Source organism: Channa argus, chromosome 10 (assembly GCF_033026475.1).
Source record: "Channa argus isolate prfri chromosome 10, Channa argus male v1.0, whole genome shotgun sequence".
Lineage (NCBI taxonomy): Eukaryota > Metazoa > Chordata > Actinopteri > Anabantiformes > Channidae > Channa > Channa argus.
In genome coordinates this window covers 7,928,694-7,948,297 of record NC_090206.1, presented here as the reverse complement: position 1 = coordinate 7,948,297, position 19,604 = coordinate 7,928,694, and the positions used below count along the sequence as shown (strand labels likewise).

Sequence of the window (19,604 nt, the reverse complement as noted above, 5' to 3'; positions counted from 1 at the left end):
CCTCTGTCCGAGCTTAAACTGCAGTAGGAAATGCAGACTTATGGCATATTCTCTTCCAAATGTAGCCCCTGGGAGACTGATATACTTTTTCTAACGCCTTAAATAATGTGGTCTATAACATTTTTCATGTAGATGACCCTCTGTTCAAGACGGTGTGTTGAATATTTTAATATGGTAAGATCTTAAACCTTTTTACAGCACTCTCCTTCTTCATTTTATTCCCAGGCTCCGACTAAAATCACACAACAGTAGTGTATCAAAACAAAAGGGATTGTCTTTAATCCCTCCGCCTGCCGTTTACAAGGGTCATTATGGTTACTTTTGAAGACTGTATGCAAAATGATGAGGTAGGTAAAGTACCTTCTAAGGGGAACCCTTGGTAATTGACCTTGCTGCCTTGAGCCTAGTCAGCAAGCAATAAAGAATGGTTAAATGTTAAGGCAGAAACTAAAGTGCTTGAAGGGCCACACGTACTCTGCATTAACGAAATAATAGCCCAGCTTATTTCATATTCTGTGTGAAACCAAGGTCACCATATTCTGTTGTTTAATAGGCATGTGAGGGTGCGAAGTTCTGACGTGAACAAGTCTGGGTCTGTGTTTTGTGTGTGTGTGTGTGAGTGTTTGACAGAGACACATGCAACAGTGTGTTTTTGCATGTCTGCGCATGCATGTGTGTGCTCTTGTGTGCACAGTATCTGGGAGGCTTTTCATGCCAGAGAGAAAATGAATATTGGAATGATTACCAGTTGATTAATGATCCGGCTTAACAGGTATATGAGGTTTTGGATTTAACAATGCTGATATATCAGCTCAGTGATTAAAAGTAAAATTAGAAACACCATGACAAGGCACCTGAATGATTTAAATTAAAGTTGCTTTGAGGGTTAACGTAGCAGGTCCTTGTCACCTGTAGGGTTCATTTGTCCGTGGCCCAACTGTTTTATTTATACCATGTTTAAAGTTAGACCATAGAGATTTCAGTTCATGTATAATTTTCTCATTTAAACTCTCCTGGCAAACACATATAAATGTGACTGACTAAATAAAAGGGATAAATGAGAGTATATTGCAATAAGCCACTTATTCAGCCAGTGTGTTTAACTGCAGACAAATCAAAATGCTTCTAATGGAGCAATTTGTGCTCTTAGCATCCAGCTGTCAAAACTCCTGAGTGTGTCCCTTTGGCCTGCCATGACAGACACAGAGCATGTGATTGGCCTAATTGAGATGACATTTCCCCGTCTCCATGTAGAAGGTCGCCCTAGAGTCCATGCGAGTAGGTGCTGATGTCGATGCCACTTTTCCATGTCCTGCTGTACAGACAGACACATCCATCTGAAGCTATTAAAATGGTGTTCGCCTTCCCTCCTACGTCCTACTGTGATTATCATCTATTAAAGCCCAGAACCACTGAGACAGCTTTCGCAGTAGAAGCAGCTGGCTGACGAGCTTAACATTACTCGCCATAGGTTACACCTGCAAGTGTTAATGTGGTCAGTGACCGTAGAGCAGGCATGAGAGACACCAGTGGGATCCCACGGGGGAGACACACGGAAACCTGCTCCAACATTGTAAAGTGCTTTTGCTTTATGTTTGCAGCAATCTCGCAGGACTTGAGCAGAGGGAGCCCGGATAATGAGGCTGGATTCAATAAATACAGACTTTAACTACTCCTGTCAGGGGGGGTGGAATCCACACCAGTTGCATACAAACAACATAAGGCCAGTTATGGGCTTGTTAAAGGGTCACTTCACCCAAACCCAAACAGTCTAAGGATTTTTTGTATTTGCAGTAATGAATTAGTATTGAAATGACACAAATCAAACAGATGCTTTCAGTGTTTCTTTATCCCGAAGTTGGACCAATGAAATGTTCACTGTGAGTGACTGGGTCCCAGGAAAGAAGTGATTTTCAAATGCATTTTTCTAACTTTTCCTAACAACACTGATGTTGAACACTCTTCACAATGGAGCAAAAGTTTCTGCAAAATGAATATGAATATACTGCATGCTGTACATTGATAACATAAACACCTTTCAACACACCTCCAACACTGCTGAACTGACTGCACAGAAATCCAGTCTATGGCATCCTATTTAGCAGAGCTCTGCCTACATCAAACTTGCAAAAAAGAAAAAGACAAAAACAATATGGAAAATGGGAATTATTCGCATGTAAAACCAAATACTGTCCTAACCCTAGCAAAATGTTTCTGTTTATCTAGGACACTATCTCTCACATCATGCAATACGCAACTAGCAAGTAGCAAGTAGCATTACTTTAGCGAATTTTCTTTGACATTTGGCTTAAAACTATAGAAAACAGTTTCTCAACTTATGTCACGTCACCTTTAAGCAACCACGTGCAGCGCTGCGATGATGCAAATTATCTGAAATGAACTTACAAATAAATTACTTATTTATTTTGCACCTTTAACTGTGAATGTTGCATGTTTAGTCATGGACAATTGTTGTTATAAGGAAATATGTCGGGTTTCAAAGGAAATTTTGATCGAAAAAGAAGTTCAACCTTCATTTTGTTTTAGTTGTTTTTTTTTATTGCTATTATTGCTTCATTTTTACTGATAACACAAATGTCATATCATGTTGAATCTTCATTAAATCTGTTCTTTAGGACTTTTAGTTCCAAAGAACAAAGAGAGTGAACTCTGTGTATTATTATCTAATTAAAAATGTTATTGCAGTTGAATTGCAGAATTGAAGCGTTTACCTCGTCTGGTTTTCATCTTTCTGCTGAAAAACAAACAGTTACATGTGGACTGTCTGACAAATAATAAGTTTCGAGCATCTCTTTTTGTGTCATCACAGTGCTCATTGTTTTTGTCTGCCTGTCAGCTACACTCCCTGTTTGACACGATATTTTTGTCTTCCCTTCATTCTATATCTCATTGATATAATGCGATCAATAGAAGACAATTCAATTTACAAGTCTGTCACTTGGCAAAACAAAACACTGTTGAATATAATTATTGGGTCATTGTTTGGTTTGTCCAATTATAAGTGATTCTCTGCCTGTCACGGTTTTCTTCTCTTGCATTCTGTGGCACATAAACACACATGAACCAAACAGCATCATAATGTGATACTTCATTCAATACTTCATGAGCAGCGTAGGGTTCAGCCCAGAGAACTGTCAGCTGGTGTCATGTGAGAAGCATATCAGCCCGCATGCCGCAAAGAGAAAATTACGGTGATGCATTCAGGTGTCCCCTCAGCCATGCGTTCAAAGCGCTTTTGGGGGCTGAGGGGAAGGCAAAGTGGATGTGACAGGCTTAGATTAAATGCCAGAGACGGGGCGTTTCTCACACACACTACAGCCTCCTGGACAGCAGCCTAATTAGGCACTTCCATGCTCTGCCATGAGCTCTTCCAACAAAATGCTGCCTTCAAAACACATTTATTAATGTACCAATGTGTAACACCGCAGTGGAGTATGGCTGTGCAGAGGAGAGATTTCTGCAAATAGTCCCATTATCTCTTTTTGAAATGTATTAATCATAGATTGATTTTCCAATTTTTGAATGGCACTGCTGTTGTATCTTCTTCTTTTTTTCATCTTCATCTGCCTAGTCGCTTCACATTTCAAGTAAGTAAATGATTAGGTGGCCTGTGACAACGTGTGAAATCAAATGCAAGGCATTTTTGCTATCAGCTCTCATATTTCTGTAGGAACTTGCCAGTTTGTATCACCAGGAGAAGGTCAGGTGTTTTTCTCAGACGTAGATATCATCTCTCTCTGAGTTAAAATGTTCTTCAGGGATGTTATCACATCAAGTATAAACCAGAATTCTTTCCTTAATATCTGCACTGATATCTGTTCATATGTCTCAGTGCAGACATGTTGGACAGGAAATAAATCTGATTATAGAGTGCGTGGGGTAATGTTCAATAATAAAAAGTATTATTTGCCAAGATCAATGTGTGTCGCCATAGCGATAAAATAGAATGAATGGAAAGGGCTGGAAGCCTGCAGTAAATTTTGATGTGTTGCGATATTGAACACATTGTGACAACATACTGCTAGCCAGGGCTGTAAAACATCTTCCAACAGGCTGTTGAACATCCGCCTGCTACATTCTTACACACCATGAGTGCCATACATCAAGACCAGGCCACAGCATGCAAAGGCTAAGTGTGTGAGGGATGACATGGCAAGAAGTAAAATAGGACAGCGCGACATATTCCCTGAGGGACGAGTGGGACTACGGTGGCTCTGTGTGTGTGAATTAATGGCGTGCTACCTGCACATATTTAAGTGTTTGTGTGTGACAGGAGGAGGGAGAGTTCAATCAATCACTCAATTAAAGCTGCATGTGACAGTGACAAGAATCTGTAAGACTGATTGATGGACCACATCTTCTCGAGTCTGAGGCTTTCGGCTTCCTCCAGTGTCCACTTGGCGTGACTTTCACAATAATGATCAACAAACTCCAATCGTGTTGAGTGCGACCGACGTGCACTGAGAAAACTTTCACATTACCCTGTCTAACTCCAGTGGCCCTGGACTATGCATGCCACGCTACTCTCAAAGCTGCCACTGTTGGGAGGCTCAGGGTATTTAAGAATGTTATCTCTAATGCACAGATGTCTTAAAGGTCCCCGTGGAATAGGCCTGCAATTTTCCCTCCTAATTAAAAATTAATTAAATCGGCTGTGGCTCAAGCCAGGCATAAAGCTGAAGGCCGCTGCAACCGCCACTGGAAACGTAATCATTTATTTAACTCAATTACAGAAAGCCACAGCCGGCTCCTCTGCCACCTGAAGAGTCCAGGCTTCTTTTCTGAGCATCTGACCAAACTGTCCTCTGACACGTGGTCTAGTGTGACACCCCAGTTTTTCTTGAGAATTCAGTAAGAAAACTGCTGCCAGAGGCTGCTTGTGATGCTGCACACATCTTCTCCCTCTGTTGTGATTAATATACAGTATACATAGTCATAGAGATATCCTTTGTCACCTGCTCTCCCTCCCTCATCCCTGGGGGCTGATTTGGGGTGATTGATCGAGGATTCAGACACAGGATCAATAAGGCTTTCACCTCTCCCTTGGCAAGAGCAAGGGGGTCTGTGATGCCCCTCTATGCTGTCCAATTATTCAGTAATGCAATACTGGAACATGCCCAAGACTATTAACACTCTGGACACTGGGGATAGGAAGTAGGCCTGCTAATTGTTGGGATACTGTCTATTGTAAACTGTGGCAACAATCCACTGCCCTTAGTCCCCCTTTTTTGTTAGTTAGTGCTAACACAGAAATGCCATGGAAGCAATTCTCTATCAGAGCCAAATATTCCTGCAGTGCAGACACAGCTATGGTCTGTTATCCAATGTCAGCGTGCCACACTTGTGACCCTTACATGCCTAGTTATCTGCAATATTGACAGTTACAGAAGCTGAGGTTACACTGAACTTACATACTAATTGTCATTTGCCCTGGATGCAAATGTGAAATGTGAATGAGTTCTGGTTCACTAATTAAAGTCAACATGACTTGTAAATGTAAATTCAGTTCAAGCTTCATCTCTCATCATGGCCTTAGTATAAAATCAACATGAATGTGGAGTGTCTGGCATAAATTGACCCCACTTGCCCCGTTTGCAAATGTCGTTACTAAAGGAAAGAGAGAAAATCCACGTAAAAACGATTTGATGGCCCTGTTTGAACTAGGATGAAGATCTTGCTCCTTTGTGTAATCTTTCGTTTTACTTTCTGCTGCCTTTTTAATTTTTACATCCCCCTAGGACAGAGTTTGCCTCAGTCTGAATGTTAAAGAAATCAAACACTCTGCAGATGAAAACATGTACAACACAGCTCCTGGCGATATTAACAGTGGTGTATTATAGTCGTAAGAAGTCTACCGTAGTTGGACGCACCGCATCATCTGGGTGTTTCACTGCTCATTGATTTGTTTGATTATTAATTAGCCTGAAGTGTATTCTTCTTTTTTTTTTTTAGACATACATTTGTATGTACGAATTAGTTCTGCTACATCGGGACTCAGTGAGATGTCAGTAATCACAGCTCTAAGTGTGATGTGCTACGTCCTTTCTCATTATGAGCAAATCACATTATTCTGTTCTGGGGATTAGTACTGTTTACAGATTTTTGTTTCTCCCCTCTGATTTCAGGGCGCACTGTGGTTAAGATAACCTCAGAGCTAAAACAACTGAAAACCACCTTCTACTACACTTGGTAGAACTCAACTTATTCAATGTATCTTTGAGGCACAACACAAGCCTCCAACAGATACACTGCTGTTTCATATTCCCAGCACTGTAATATAATATGTTCGGCCTTTGTAGTAGAGAAAGCGGCGCTCCGCCGGGAATCTCGGCATTTGGATGTTTCAGTACCCACTGTTACAGAGCTCATGATGATGTACAGCAACTCCAGACTGGTGTGTGATGTATCTGCCTGCAGATATGCCTTTGGTTGCCTGCAAAGCAGTCTCCGGGGTCTAGGGACCTCTGGTGCTCTGTGCACCATGAGTTTTCTGCTACATATCATCATATCATCAGGGCAAACCTTTCAGGCAAAATCGGCTGCTGCACTGGATCTCATAAAAAGAACCCCGGAGGGTATCTCTTTGTTTGGGTGTATTTCTTTGGAAATATGTAGTTCAGCATTCAGAAATATTGTCTACTATCTAATATCTATTTACTGCATGCACTGTTTTGTCCATCTTTTTGCAGATCCAACTGCCTGTGATCATGCTTAAAGCCTATTAAAGTCATGCTGTCACTAGTATCTCACACAGCAGGACTGGCCTCAGGGGTCCAGAGTCAAGGTTTAGCTATATTTAGGTGGCCAGTTCCTATGTTACCCAGTTCTGATCTTTGCTTTGCTATAATAGTATTTTTAGATGTTAATTTAAAGTGGATAAGGAATGTGGCCAGATCTATTTTCTAAGAAGCGCTGGCCCGATCAGCAATAACGAGTAAGGGAATGGCCTAAAGATAGTAAATAGTTGAAATGTTTAAAGTCTTTAAACTCCATGAAACTCTAATAATGAAAAGTATTTCAGTATATTGCATGTCACACATGAAACTGGTGCAGTGAAAAAAGTAACCAAACCAAAGCGCTTCTGTTGCCTAAACCTAACCACACATCTGGGCCTCTGGATTTGAATCAGGGTCTGTGGTGTAACAGTCATGTAGTTTGTTCGACTGCTGGGTTGTTGTTTTTTTAGGAGACAGCTGCTAACTCAAAATGCACCCAACATCTGTGGGATTTGATGAAAACCAAAAAAAAAAGCTTTTCATATTATGGTTGGAAAAGCACATCTGTTAGTAAAAACATTAACAATGGCTCCAGTCTACTCGTGTGTCACTGTGATGGTGACAATGAGACAGTGTCCACGGAATCAGAACGATGAAAGTGAGGCAGCTGAATGGAACTCAGACATTATTGAATCTATTATTTGCACTTGTTGTCTTGGGTAAAAATAGGTGAATTATTTACCTGGGTTTTGCACATAGTATTTGTGTGGCAGCATCAAGATGATCTGTCTCTATCCATTTATTTCAAGGATGAACATCTGCAGGCTATAACATCCAGGCTCTTGTTGGCTAAATGCAAGTTTACATAAAAAAGCTGCTAATCCAATTTCATGCGTCATTATGGGGATGGTAAGACCAAGAATCACAGCTTTGAGGCTTTTATATCCCAAGAACACATTCAAAAACACAATTTTTAAAGTTTGACTAATGACTAATTTGGGGAATTTGAAGAAATACAGAGCTAGATAAAAATAGTAATGTTTCTGCTCATGGGATGAGCTGTCTAAATGTTGGCCGCCCAACACCTGATAACAAACTGTAATTTCATGACTTTTGGCCAAAGGCAAAGTCATGGGACTGACTAGAGAGTGGGATCCCAGCAGCATTGTTTGTCATTACTGCCCTTTGATTCTCATTGGTTCATGCGTTTATAGCTCTAGGCCTCGTATTGTGTATGGTGTGGCTTTTTTTAATCAATGAATAATTTTATTGGCCTAATATTACAGGCTCTTCAAGCTGAACTATACAAGTGGGAGATTGGTTTTGGAAATTACTTTTTTCTTTTTTGTATTTATGTAAATGTCACATTTTTGCTATTTAATGTTCCGACCTTTTCTGAAAAGTAATATTCAAACAAAATGCAGTTTTTATACCTTGCACAGTTGCTATATTACTGACTTCTTGCTCATTATATACATATAAAAAATGCCTGAATATGTGCATGGTATGTATGTGTGTAAAGTTTGAATGGCTTTTGTAGTCCCTTTTTTTCTTTTTTCTTTTTTTTTTTTTTTGCTGCCATGGGGCTCGCCGTCAGAAAAGGACACAGAGACAAAACCGAAAAATTCAATGCAGCTTTTGTGTGAGTGTTCAGTGTTTTCTCCTGCTCGAGGGTGTGACACAGTAACTGTAAAGGTATCAGGTGTTCAGAGAAAAGGTCAGATGGTGAATTAATAAAAACACGCCACAGTCACTCTTGGCTTTAATAATGTCACTGTCTTAATTAACTCGCCTATCACATGTCACGCAGAAAATCCGTCTCAACTCAGAGAAATATCTGTGAAACAGTTTAACAAGGTTAAATCAAAGTGACAGAGTTTACAGTGTGTGTATGTGTGTGTGTGTGAGAGAGTGCATTTCTGTCTGTTTCATTAAACTGACAGGCTGTGTGTGAAAGTGTTAACGGAGAAGTGTTTCACACCTTCCCAACTGATGCTACATCATGGATCCGCTGTACGGTGCTCTCTCACGCCTGTGAGATCAACCTGATGGTTCGTGCACTGACGTACAACATTCAAATCCAGTCAACAACATTATCAATTGATGTGTTATGAAGGACCCCCATCCCCACCCCCAACACACACAAACCTCTACACACAATGTGAATGCTACTCAATACTAACAGGCTGGACTTGACCCTTCACTTCGTATTCCCATCAAACTTGGCATGAGACTGAGGGACTTCTTGTGCCTCCCATATTTTAGCTGACAGGAGACAGAATGCTCCATAAATAAAACACCACTTATTATTTTTAATATGACACACACAACAAATGCAGGTTTTTCATTTTTGAAGTGCCAAACTTTGTTTTAAACTCAGTTAGAGCATCTTTGGCTTCCATAATGGTATGTGAGTGATATAATAACACTCTACAACCCCCACAGCAATCAAGAGCATAGTTAACTCTTCACCCCAAATTGCATCTGATTGTATGAATGTACATATATGCCCCCGAGTTCAAAATGAGTCACTAAAATATTACAAGAAATGTAAAAACAAAAAAAAGTATCTCGACTTATTTAAATCTTTACCCACATTACAGGCAAAGTAACACAGAGACATGGGGAAAATATATGTATTTCTCATTTCACAGTGTCTCCTAAGGGACAGGTTAAAAAAAAAAAAAGAACAGGTGCCCACTTGAACACGACAGATATTTCTTGGTGTAACTTGTTCTTTATGAAAATTAACATATTCCTTTTTAATGCACTTCCAGCGTAAGTAATGGGGGATAAATCTACAACAATGAAAGGTAACCGAAGATCAGAGTTAATCAAACCAACCTTTCCATAGTTACAGTTATTCTAGTACAAAATTCCCGCTTTGTGTTATGATCCCCCCTCTGCAGCTCAACAGGGTATCACTGCCCAGGGACACACAAAGAGGGAATTTTGTACTAGAAGGAACGTAACCTTGCTGAATGTAACCTGCTGAAGCTTCATATTTGTTTGGGATAAACTTACAAAGATGTGTGGATGAATTGAAGAATGGGGATTTTTCTTCCTCTCCTTACACTGAAAGTGCTTTATGGAAGAAACATCTTAATTGCTACTATAAACAACTAGCAAAACTAGTTTCAATGTGCTCGTTTCACGTTTTGACAGTATCTCCATCTCATTAAACATCTCTGATTTAATAAGCAATAATCAAAGTTAAAGTGCAAAAACAAATTCTCGTTTATTAATAATTTAATACTTAGGTCAGCTCAGATTTTATTGACTGACCTGGCAACATCAGCAAATAAACCAGTAACTGTGATCAGAGTCTGATTCAAAGGTTGCCCATCTTGTTTTTCCAGCCAACATCAAACCCATGACGAGAGCCCAAACAAAAACACAAACAGAGAAACCACCAACTAAACAAATCAGTTTCGATTTTGGCAGAAAGTAATGTTCACACAAAGGACTGCCTCACTCAAAGTAATAAGCCCACTGAGAAAATATGTTTTACAGGGGCTTTAAATTATTAACCTGCTTGGATTATGGACACATTCAAACCTCATCAAAGTGATAAAAAAATGAATACCTCCATGCCATTTTTCCCACTCTTTATCTCGAATTCATTAGTGTGGAAAAATAGGAGCAAAATATGTTTGACACAAACTGAAGAGAAGGAGAAAAATACAGTTCATTGCCAGTTTGTAGGCAGCAAGATGTGTTTTTACATACATGCCCTAGAGCTGGAATGTTAAGTTACACCACTGTCGTTCTTTACCCCATCCACGTAGCGTACACTGCCTTGGAGTCAGCTGGACCTAAGGGCAGTCACAGCTGAATTCTCATTGTGATGCACTGAAATACGAAATGAGTGCAAAAAAAAAAGGACTCATCGAAAATCTGGTGACATTTTGAGTTTTAGGCCTAGAGATCATAGCATAGCTAGAAGTTTTTTTAACTACATGAAATGTGACTTTCGGGCCCATAAATTATTATTCTATTTAAATTATTTTGATCCCTTTGAAAGAAGGTCCATGAACAAATTTCTGTTTGATTCATGGAACTTCCGAGGCTCACTGATTATAATTTGGTGACACTGAAATTCCACTTGAACTAAAATCCTAAACTAAAACCTTGACAGTTATGGAGCCCTTTTGGAATATGTAGGACACTTAGGTAACCTTACATGTGGTCCTTGGTTTTACTCATCAACTGCCTTATTTTTGATGAACAGAAATCATTACCAACTAATAAAATCATGATTTAATTTATTAAGTCATATTTCAAGCAAAAAATGCCAGTATGGAAACCAACATCTCAGCTCTGCTGTTTTCATTTTTCTAAAAATAAGAAGCACTCTTACTTTAGTTTTTGGACTGTTTGTCAAATAAAATAACCAATCTGCTGATGTCACCTTGGCCTTTAGCAAAGTGAATACAGTTTTATTGATTTTGGGGCATTCTGTCAACCAAATAATAGATTGATTAGCTGCGAAAATAACAGGCAGATTAAAGTATGATAAAAATAATTGTTTGTTGCAACTTCTAAACTGAATATGTGCACAGTGCCTTGTGTGTTATTGTTTCATTTATTTAATTTAATAAGTGAAATGCATTTTTTAGCCTTGTTCCACTGCTCGCTTTAAACATTAAAAGTTGTTCTCTTAATGAATTGATGCAACAGTAAATGTGATATTGCTTTTAAAAGAGTGTAGTTCTGCTGTGAGTTAACATAAACATGATTTACAGCATGGCAGTGTTCAGTCTCGATAAGATTATATTCTTTACTACCACTGTTATCTGCAGTACCAGTTTGTGTGCACAGCTAGTGTCATCACAAGATGGAGTTGATTGAGACGGACATACACATGCATCCCTTCCATGCTACATAAAGTACCATACATTTTGTATTATTTATTCATTCGTACAATGTTAATGTATGTTGTTGCAGCTAAAAAACCCACTTCGTGTTAAACATATAGTTCCCACAGAATTTGCACTGACGGGTGTCGGAAACAAACTAAGTGTTGGTACAGTAGCTCAAAGCCCGGGAATGGGAAACGTTGGCTTGCCTGGTTTCAGTTTTTATGCTAAGCTATGCTAACTGGCTGCTTCTTCCCAAAACCACTTTATTCCATAAAGGATATATACAAAAAGGAAGCAACTTGTTTATTCGGTTTTATACGCTTTGAGAATAATTCTTCTGTCTTCTGGGAGTTTTCTGTAGCATTCCCCTCTCTTTCCACAATTTAGTTTAATTTCTTCCAGCTGTGAGCAGCTTCTCCTTTTCATTTGTGCATTGTATTGTGGGATAATAGTGTCCATCAACAGCACACTCGAATTCAAGTGAATTGCGTATGCATACTGTTATCTTTGAGTATGCTTAATTTCAGCACTCTTCCTCTGTGAACATTCTGCATACTGAAAACCTGTTACATTAGTATGTAGTATGGATCAGGAGTATAGCATGTGTCTGGATGTTTCCTCTTGGATATCAGGACCATGGACAGAGCGATGTGAATACTGCAATTTTGGTGAAGCTCTGGGTCCTGAAGGGTAAATTCATGTACCACTTGGCTCCACAGAGAGCACAGGTTAGGGCCACGACAGCACCCCTTGAGCAGGTGGGGATTAAGTAAAATGCTCAAGGACACTTAGGCAAGGTAAATGCATGGTGTCACTAGGGCTTGAGCTTAGCCCTCCTGGTTTAGAGATGGCTACTTTACTCAATATGCAATTATTAAATCACGGAAAAGCTGGAAGAAATTGGGGTTTGGTTTGGAATTACTGTAGTTGTTGTAAGATAGATTTAAATCAACAGCATTACCACAACATGTTTGATATGTGTGTCCAGGAAACCCGAAGGACACCACCTTCTTGACCAGTGATATCATTAATATTTTTTTATCTTCTATGTTCCTCTCATATAATTACCCTTGTCCCTGAAGGCTAAACCTCCCTTCTTGGCACCACCTTTCTATTCCCTTAGAGTCACACACACATACACAAATAAGAGCCCCTTTTAACAGCTGGGACACAGCCAGCGTGTGTTTGTGTTGCTGCTGATAATGTGCCACCAGTATATTTGTCAACCCCCCCTCTGCAACACCACCCGCTTCCCTTACTCTAAGGGGAAATAGCTGTGCCAGCAAATACCCAGGCTACCTATGGGCACCAGTACCACACACGCATGCAGGATATCACATGCACTTGCAACCTCATACACATGCAGGTACATCAACAAGTACACCCTGTGGATACTTGAATATGAATGCAGAGACATAGTCTTGCAAGATACATGTACACACACAAACTCATGGGCACCTGTTGAGAAGAAAAAAAAAAAGAGAGAAAAGTAAATACTGGGTACAGCTGGAATAAACTGCCAGATGGATGTTCTCTATCTCTTGCTTGTGCATACCAACCTAATTTCCCATTCAAATTTTACATTCGTGTCTAATTAGGAATGGCTCTTCCTATCTACATATTATCAGTGTTTGACCTTTTGCTTTGTTTATTTGAGAAGCTGAGCAGCAGTCGATGGGTGGCCGGCAATAATAGCTCGTCATTTAGCTCGACGCATGCTGATTCAATAAGATAGTCCCACGCTTATATCTGCCTCTTATTGAAAAGGGCCTCGCACAATGTGTGTGGGGGGGGGTTGTCTAAACGTAACCATGCTTGCACAACAATGTGGTTTCAGAAAGCAGAACAAAAACAAGAAATAACAAAGTCAAACACTTCCCTTGCTCACTGCTGCCGCCCCCCCCCCCTCCCGCCAGTTTCAAATTTCACCCAGTCTCCCTTATGCAAAGTCTCATTGGCATGAATTAATAATATCACTTCAAACAGATGCAAATGCATTGTACTGTGTCCTCTCCTGCTCTGACAAATGCTTAGGTATGTAGGCAGACTTCATCTGATTCTGTTGCTGTGATTAATTCTCTCAGGAGCAGGACGTCTATGCCAAAACTCAACTCTTATGGCCTTTTGCACCCCTAAGTTTTATGGAGCGAATTTGCATAATGTATATTGATCCCCACGACTCTGCAAAACGAGCTGCAGTAAATGCTATGTGATCTCGTATTTATATACAAGAAAATCCTTTATGTATATCTTAATTCAGCATATAAACAAATAGCTGCACACAAATATATGTGAACACAGACAGAGACATGCACAACAAATGTTGGCAGGCAAGCAGGCTTGGTATGTCTTTCATAAGCTGTATCTGTGTGTGGGCTGCTGTGGCATGCATAAAATATTATTTTCTCAACAACTCGTGGTTGTGGAGGAGTTAGTTCAGGAAAGGGTGGGAGAGAAGGCCAGGGGATATACAGCATTTGGGCAGCTGACAGCTGCGTGCGTGTACGTCTGTGTGGGAGTCTTGGAAACGGGGAGTGGGAGTCAGTGGCGTTTGAAATGCAATGAGGTGCGTTTGAAAGGCGCTCCTGTCACAGGTAAGCAGGGTAGCGAGAGCAAGAAGTGTACGGTGATAAAAGGAGGAGAGGAGAAGTGCCCATGCTTTATGGTGGCATACGGTATCTGAGGGCTTTTTGCACAGACTCAGGAAAGCACTCAACACTACACACACTTAAATACAAAAGCCCCTGAAACATGCACACACACTTTGATCCTTATGGGAACAATCCTTAGATTTTAGGGGTCCAAAGAAAAAAGCATTTTTTTTTTTAGCCCTAGTTTGGGGACCAAAGAGTGTGTGTACATAATTGTGTGTTGCTGCTTTGTTAAAGCCCAGAACAAAGACATGATTTCATTGCTCAAGGTGATTGAGAGATGCTCTTGATGTTCTCTTCACTTTTATGCATATACTGTAAGGATAAAGACGTGCCTTATAAATCAATAATTCCCGTATCACGTGCTTGCTGCCTCTCTTTGGTGCAGTGATGTCCTCTTCTGTATCAGTCTCTGTCCTATGTATTGCCATCTCCACCTGCTCTTCAACAGCTACTGAATGTCACAGCACGGCTGGTTAAAAATATTGCTTTCTTTCAAATCCCCTTCAGTTTATACATGTGGATTTAATGTAGAATTTATTAATGTCATGCCCTTTCAAGGATATGACTAATTACAAGAGAAAGGCTTGAAGGAGAATGTGTCACCGAGGTGAGGTTATATAGCTGTTTCATCTGTCAACACTTTGAAACTGGTTCACATTGCTCGCACATTAGGGCTCTTGCTGCTGGTGATTAATCAAAAGATGCCTTTCAGTGCATCCTTCCTTTCTTTCCTTTCCTTTTTGCCAGATAGAAAATTGATGACAGGCTTAGAAAAGGACAGCCTTTGAAACTGCTGTCAAAATGTATGTGTTTTAGGGGACAGATTATGCCACCTTCTTCGGGACTTCCAAAACACTTATCTACCTGCAGAAGTGCTAAAGTACCACCTGAACATAAAAAAGTAAAGATTGAAGATGAAAATGCTATATCCCTGCCCGTAAGTTGAAGGCTGTGGAGGTATAATTTGGTTGTGAATGCTTGGAGGAAATGTAAAATGAAATCTGGGAGAATTTATGGTTGTGGAGAACATGCATCGGAAAGGTCATAGCTCTGTCATTTAAAAAAAGATTTCAATAAATGGTTGGCTCTGTCTCCTGTGAGACACTCATGCTGCATGGCTGACTGGGTAGAGCCAGAACGCTGGTGGAGAACAGGGGGAAAGAGTGATGGAGCACATCCCTAACACCTTCCGGAGAAAGAATACCCCAGTTAACTCTTAACACCCCTGGAGATCAAGAATGCACCACGAGGGCAGAGTAATACTGTATCGCTGGTGCAGCTGGTGAGCATTGTTGACAGCATTGATCCAAGATCCCTCATTACCGAATGAGAGAAACCCCTTCAGCAACATCACCCTGGAGAGGGATGGAGCTAGGCAGGGGGATTGAGTAGCAGAGGGGGGAAGAGAAATAAAAAGGGAAGTAGAAAACTAGAAGAGGAATAGGGAAAAGAGAGTAGGGAAGCTCTTAGAGGCAAGGGACAGAGAAGAAATAAAGAGGAAAATAACAAGAAAATCAGCAAAGGGAACTGCAGCCAAAGTATTGAGAGGAGAAGTTTTTCACTACAGCCTGCAACAACCACATTGTGTTCCACAGTGGAAGGAGCGATCACTGACCAATCGATCACAGCCTACGAGAAAAACCGAGTTGCAAGGAGAAAAACTGTGTTGGCTTTGCCGTTTGCATGTACCAGACTAAATCGTGCTCATGGAAACTGCCTCCAGCTGTGAAGTGAAGCAATGCACGGATACTTAAATCCAATATTCCTGCTAAGGCTTGAAGTAGCATTAAGGTGTGGCCGCATTACGGATCCAGCTACTGTCTCGTGCGGCTATGGAAAGAGCACTGTATCCCAGAAAAGTATCACACTGTGAGAATGAGATGATACTAATCAGGAAGAAAATGAAGGGATATAACGGACTGCTTCCCATCCAAGTTATCCTCACTAGACTCCTTCTTATCATTCACTACAGCAACTGTAGCGTTCACTCTCTCATCGCTTTTATGGAGTAGCAGCTCTAAATCCACCTCTGTGCTCCACTTTCCTCTCTATACACTCAGCTGTGCTTCCATGTCATCCAAATAAGGCAGGAGTAATTGGATCAGCAAACATTGTCTCATCTCCATAAGACCACGTTTGACCATAGGGGTCTCCTACTTGTTGGCAGTGACATTTGTTATTCCCAGATGAGCTACTGTTTAATCGGGTTACAGCAATTTAATGCAATTTACTTTACAATCTGATGAAATGACTTATAATGCAGATGACATTAAAAATGCACTCTGACCGGCACTATAGTGCATCTGTGGCTCTAATGATGTCTATTGTCAGACAAAATGTCTTCTGGGTTTACTCTGCAATCTTTATTACCATGAAACCACCATGTTGGCTGTAATGCACTGTAAAATATCATAAACACCAACACTGTCTAATGCTGGATAGTTTTTTTTTTCAATTTCTATTTACCATGTTTTCTAGAATAATAGGTGCTATGACTTTCTTATAGCAAGGCCAATGCTCATCCCCCCGTCTCCACATCTATTATCTCTCCTCCATAGACCATAATGATAAAAAAGAATCACAGTAAAACACTGTGACATTTCAAATCTCTGCACTGAGCTGGTCGTCAAGGAGATGTCTCAGTGAGATGTGTCGGGCAGAAGAGGAACTGCTCTTTTAAAAGAGCGTTTATCTAGCTGCTGGAGGTGTACTGTAATGTGGCTGCCATTAGAACTCTGCAGGCAAACACAGAGTCTCAGAAACACACAGATCTCCAAGGCAGGCCTGACCACTTTGAAACGCCAGAGGTCTTCGGACTTCTGATCAAAAGCCATTACAATCTCCAGCAACCATTGTTCCAAAAAGTAGTTTCTTACAGCAGCCTAGCAGCTACATATTGACCACCCACCACCAGATGACAAACACATTATTAAACACAGTTTTATCAAGGCGTGGAACTCATGAGCTTTTCCCTCACTGTTTTGTGCTGGACTTACAGCCTCCACTAGAGAACCAGTGATGAAATTGATGGAAAATACCAAAACCCATTGTTGATAAAAGATGCATATACTGCTGTGTTGCATTTTGGATATGGCCAGACAGTCTAAAAGGCAGCTAGAGTGAAGCAGCTGTCAGAAATAGTTGTTTGCAGTCCAGCGTGTACTATGCTATAGGGAAATAATAAACTGCATCATTAGAACCCCTGTCATTCACAAGTTGTTTGTAGCTGCTACCGACTAGCTGTAAATACCCACACCAGTGCATAAAACCTAGTGCACAGGTCAGAATCATTAAGTGGCTAATTTGGAAAGAAAAAGCAGACAGTGTGAGATGGTCTGCAGGTGTTATCGCAAAGCAGTGCCACTGCTGCAATAACTTAGTGTCCAACTCCATCATATTTTGCTTTCCTTTTCATCATGCTTTTGAAATGTGTTTATGTGTGTGTGTTGCTGTTGCTCATTCGTTTTTGGAAAAAACGCTGCTGAAATGTGACCAAAGCAGGAACAGTAGCAGAAAAGAGCCAACTTTCACCATTTTGACTGTTTATAATGAGTCAGCATTCCAGCACTGGACCACAGTGCAGCCATATGGCATCACCTGAATGAGTCTAACTGGTGATCCAGACGACCCCCTGACGAGAGAGAGCCTGTTCGTGTTCGTTTCTGTGGCCGGTCTGTGCCACACCCCCTTCTCCTCGGTGCGGTGGTATGATCCAGAGATGCTGTTATAGCGGCACCGAGCCTCACCAGCAACAGCATCACCCGTCAGCCTCCTCGAGTTCAACTGCGGCTAAACGCAGCGCGCCGGGCTCCCTGTCACACAGCACAGCGGAGCTGGCTCGCGTACAGCGCCTGCAAGGAGCTCTTTCTTCTCCGCACAAATCTTTTCGTCGTCCTCTATCGGCATTTCAGAGGCGGGTATCGTCAGCATCAGCACCGCCGCCTCAAAACCAGACCAGCAGGCAGAGAGAAAGGTGTCTCATCCACATTTTAGCAGGAGCACCGCGTCTCGAGTCACATTTCTACCGCGGGGATTGCACAGTCTTCAGCGTTTGCAGGGTTCTTATAGCATGGAATCGGACTAAAGGAATGGCTTTACGTCGGAAAGGTAAGCGACACGTTCAGTCCTGGCCTGTAATGGACTCACTGGCGGGGGGGGTGTGGGGGTTGGGGGGGTTCGATCGGCTACGATGTTGTTTGGCTAAACGAGGCTTGGGTGCTGAGACAACGTGAGTTCACGGGAAATGGTTATTATCAGCTGTTCAGATGTTGTGCGCGGTGCATCGGGCCATGTGTGAGTGTCTGCATGTGTGTGTGAGCGGGAGCCACAGACGAAGAAACATGCAGCGAGAGAGAGAGAGAGAGAGAGAGAGAGAGAGAGAGAGAGAGAGAGTGTTTGTGTGTATACGTATGGCTGGGGCGGTTTATGGAAAGCATTGCGCCTTCTTTGAAGTGTGAGGACGCAGACTTATAGCGCACACAAGCCTAATTTTTTGACAGCCAGTCTAATTGATGAGAGTTCAGGTACAGTGCAGAACAGCAGACTGCCTGCTTCATGGGTGCAAATGTCGTATTCGTTTTGGTTCAGCAATGCTTGCAGTCTTGAGATGTTTTGCTCCAGTTCCGGCTCATCCACTCCATCTCCATCAGCACTCAGGTGGCCTAATGATGCCAAGAGGGCCACCGGAGATCCAGGGGGTATAGATCTCTTTGACGCGTGCCTTCTGTCTTCCAACACCAATGCAGCCTAGTGGGCCCAGGCTAGACATTACCACCACCACTGCAGGTCCAACAGGCACATCAGGAGACATCTCAACACTGTGGCACACTGTGGCTGCATTTTGCTGATACATGGCAGTTTTATTCCAAACCAGAACTTCTACCCTTCTGGATGACACTCGGCTGGTGGGACGACTCCTTGACTAAACTCCTGAGTTGCATGATATGTGCTTTTCACATCGGCCATGTTTAAATTGTGTGAGGGTAAATAATCAATAGCAGCAAATGCATTTTGATAAATCATAATTATTGTGAAGGCAGTGCAAATTGCACCAGGATGGATATGCTCCGATAGATTTAAATTAGACCCACTCACCCTTCTCCTTCACAGTAGATTATAAATAATTACTTCGAGTATACCACTGGATGCATATTTCCAATAAATAAATAATTAAATAAGTTAAACAAATAAATACATCCATAAATAATCGTGAGTAATCGTCTACATTCTTCCATCAATAAGTAAATCCCAAAAGGATCCCATACTCTTCCTCCATTTTTGTTTTGTTAGTCTTGTTTTGCTTGATTATAGGAATAAAAACTAGTTATTGTGCATAACGTTCATCTGGAAAT

The 19,604-nt window shown here is 41.2% G+C and overlaps 1 protein-coding gene across 5 annotated transcripts in view; it reads left to right on the top strand.

The window, feature by feature from the left end:
* Positions 1–17,945: 17,945 nt before the first annotated feature.
* The window catches only part of tenm1 (teneurin transmembrane protein 1), a 158,580-nt gene continuing 156,921 nt past the window's right edge, over positions 17,946–19,604 (top strand). For 3 of the 5 annotated variants that reach the window (XM_067518554.1, XM_067518553.1, XM_067518550.1), the window contains exon 1: positions 18,220–18,360. Coding sequence is in view for 1 of the 5 variants with exons in the window: in XM_067518552.1 (XP_067374653.1) it covers positions 17,961–18,360 (400 nt within the window). In the remaining 4 variants the exon portion in view is untranslated. Of the gene's footprint in view, positions 18,361–19,604 lie in introns of all 5 variants that reach the window. The other 2 variants (XM_067518552.1, XM_067518551.1) reach the window with 2 other exon arrangements.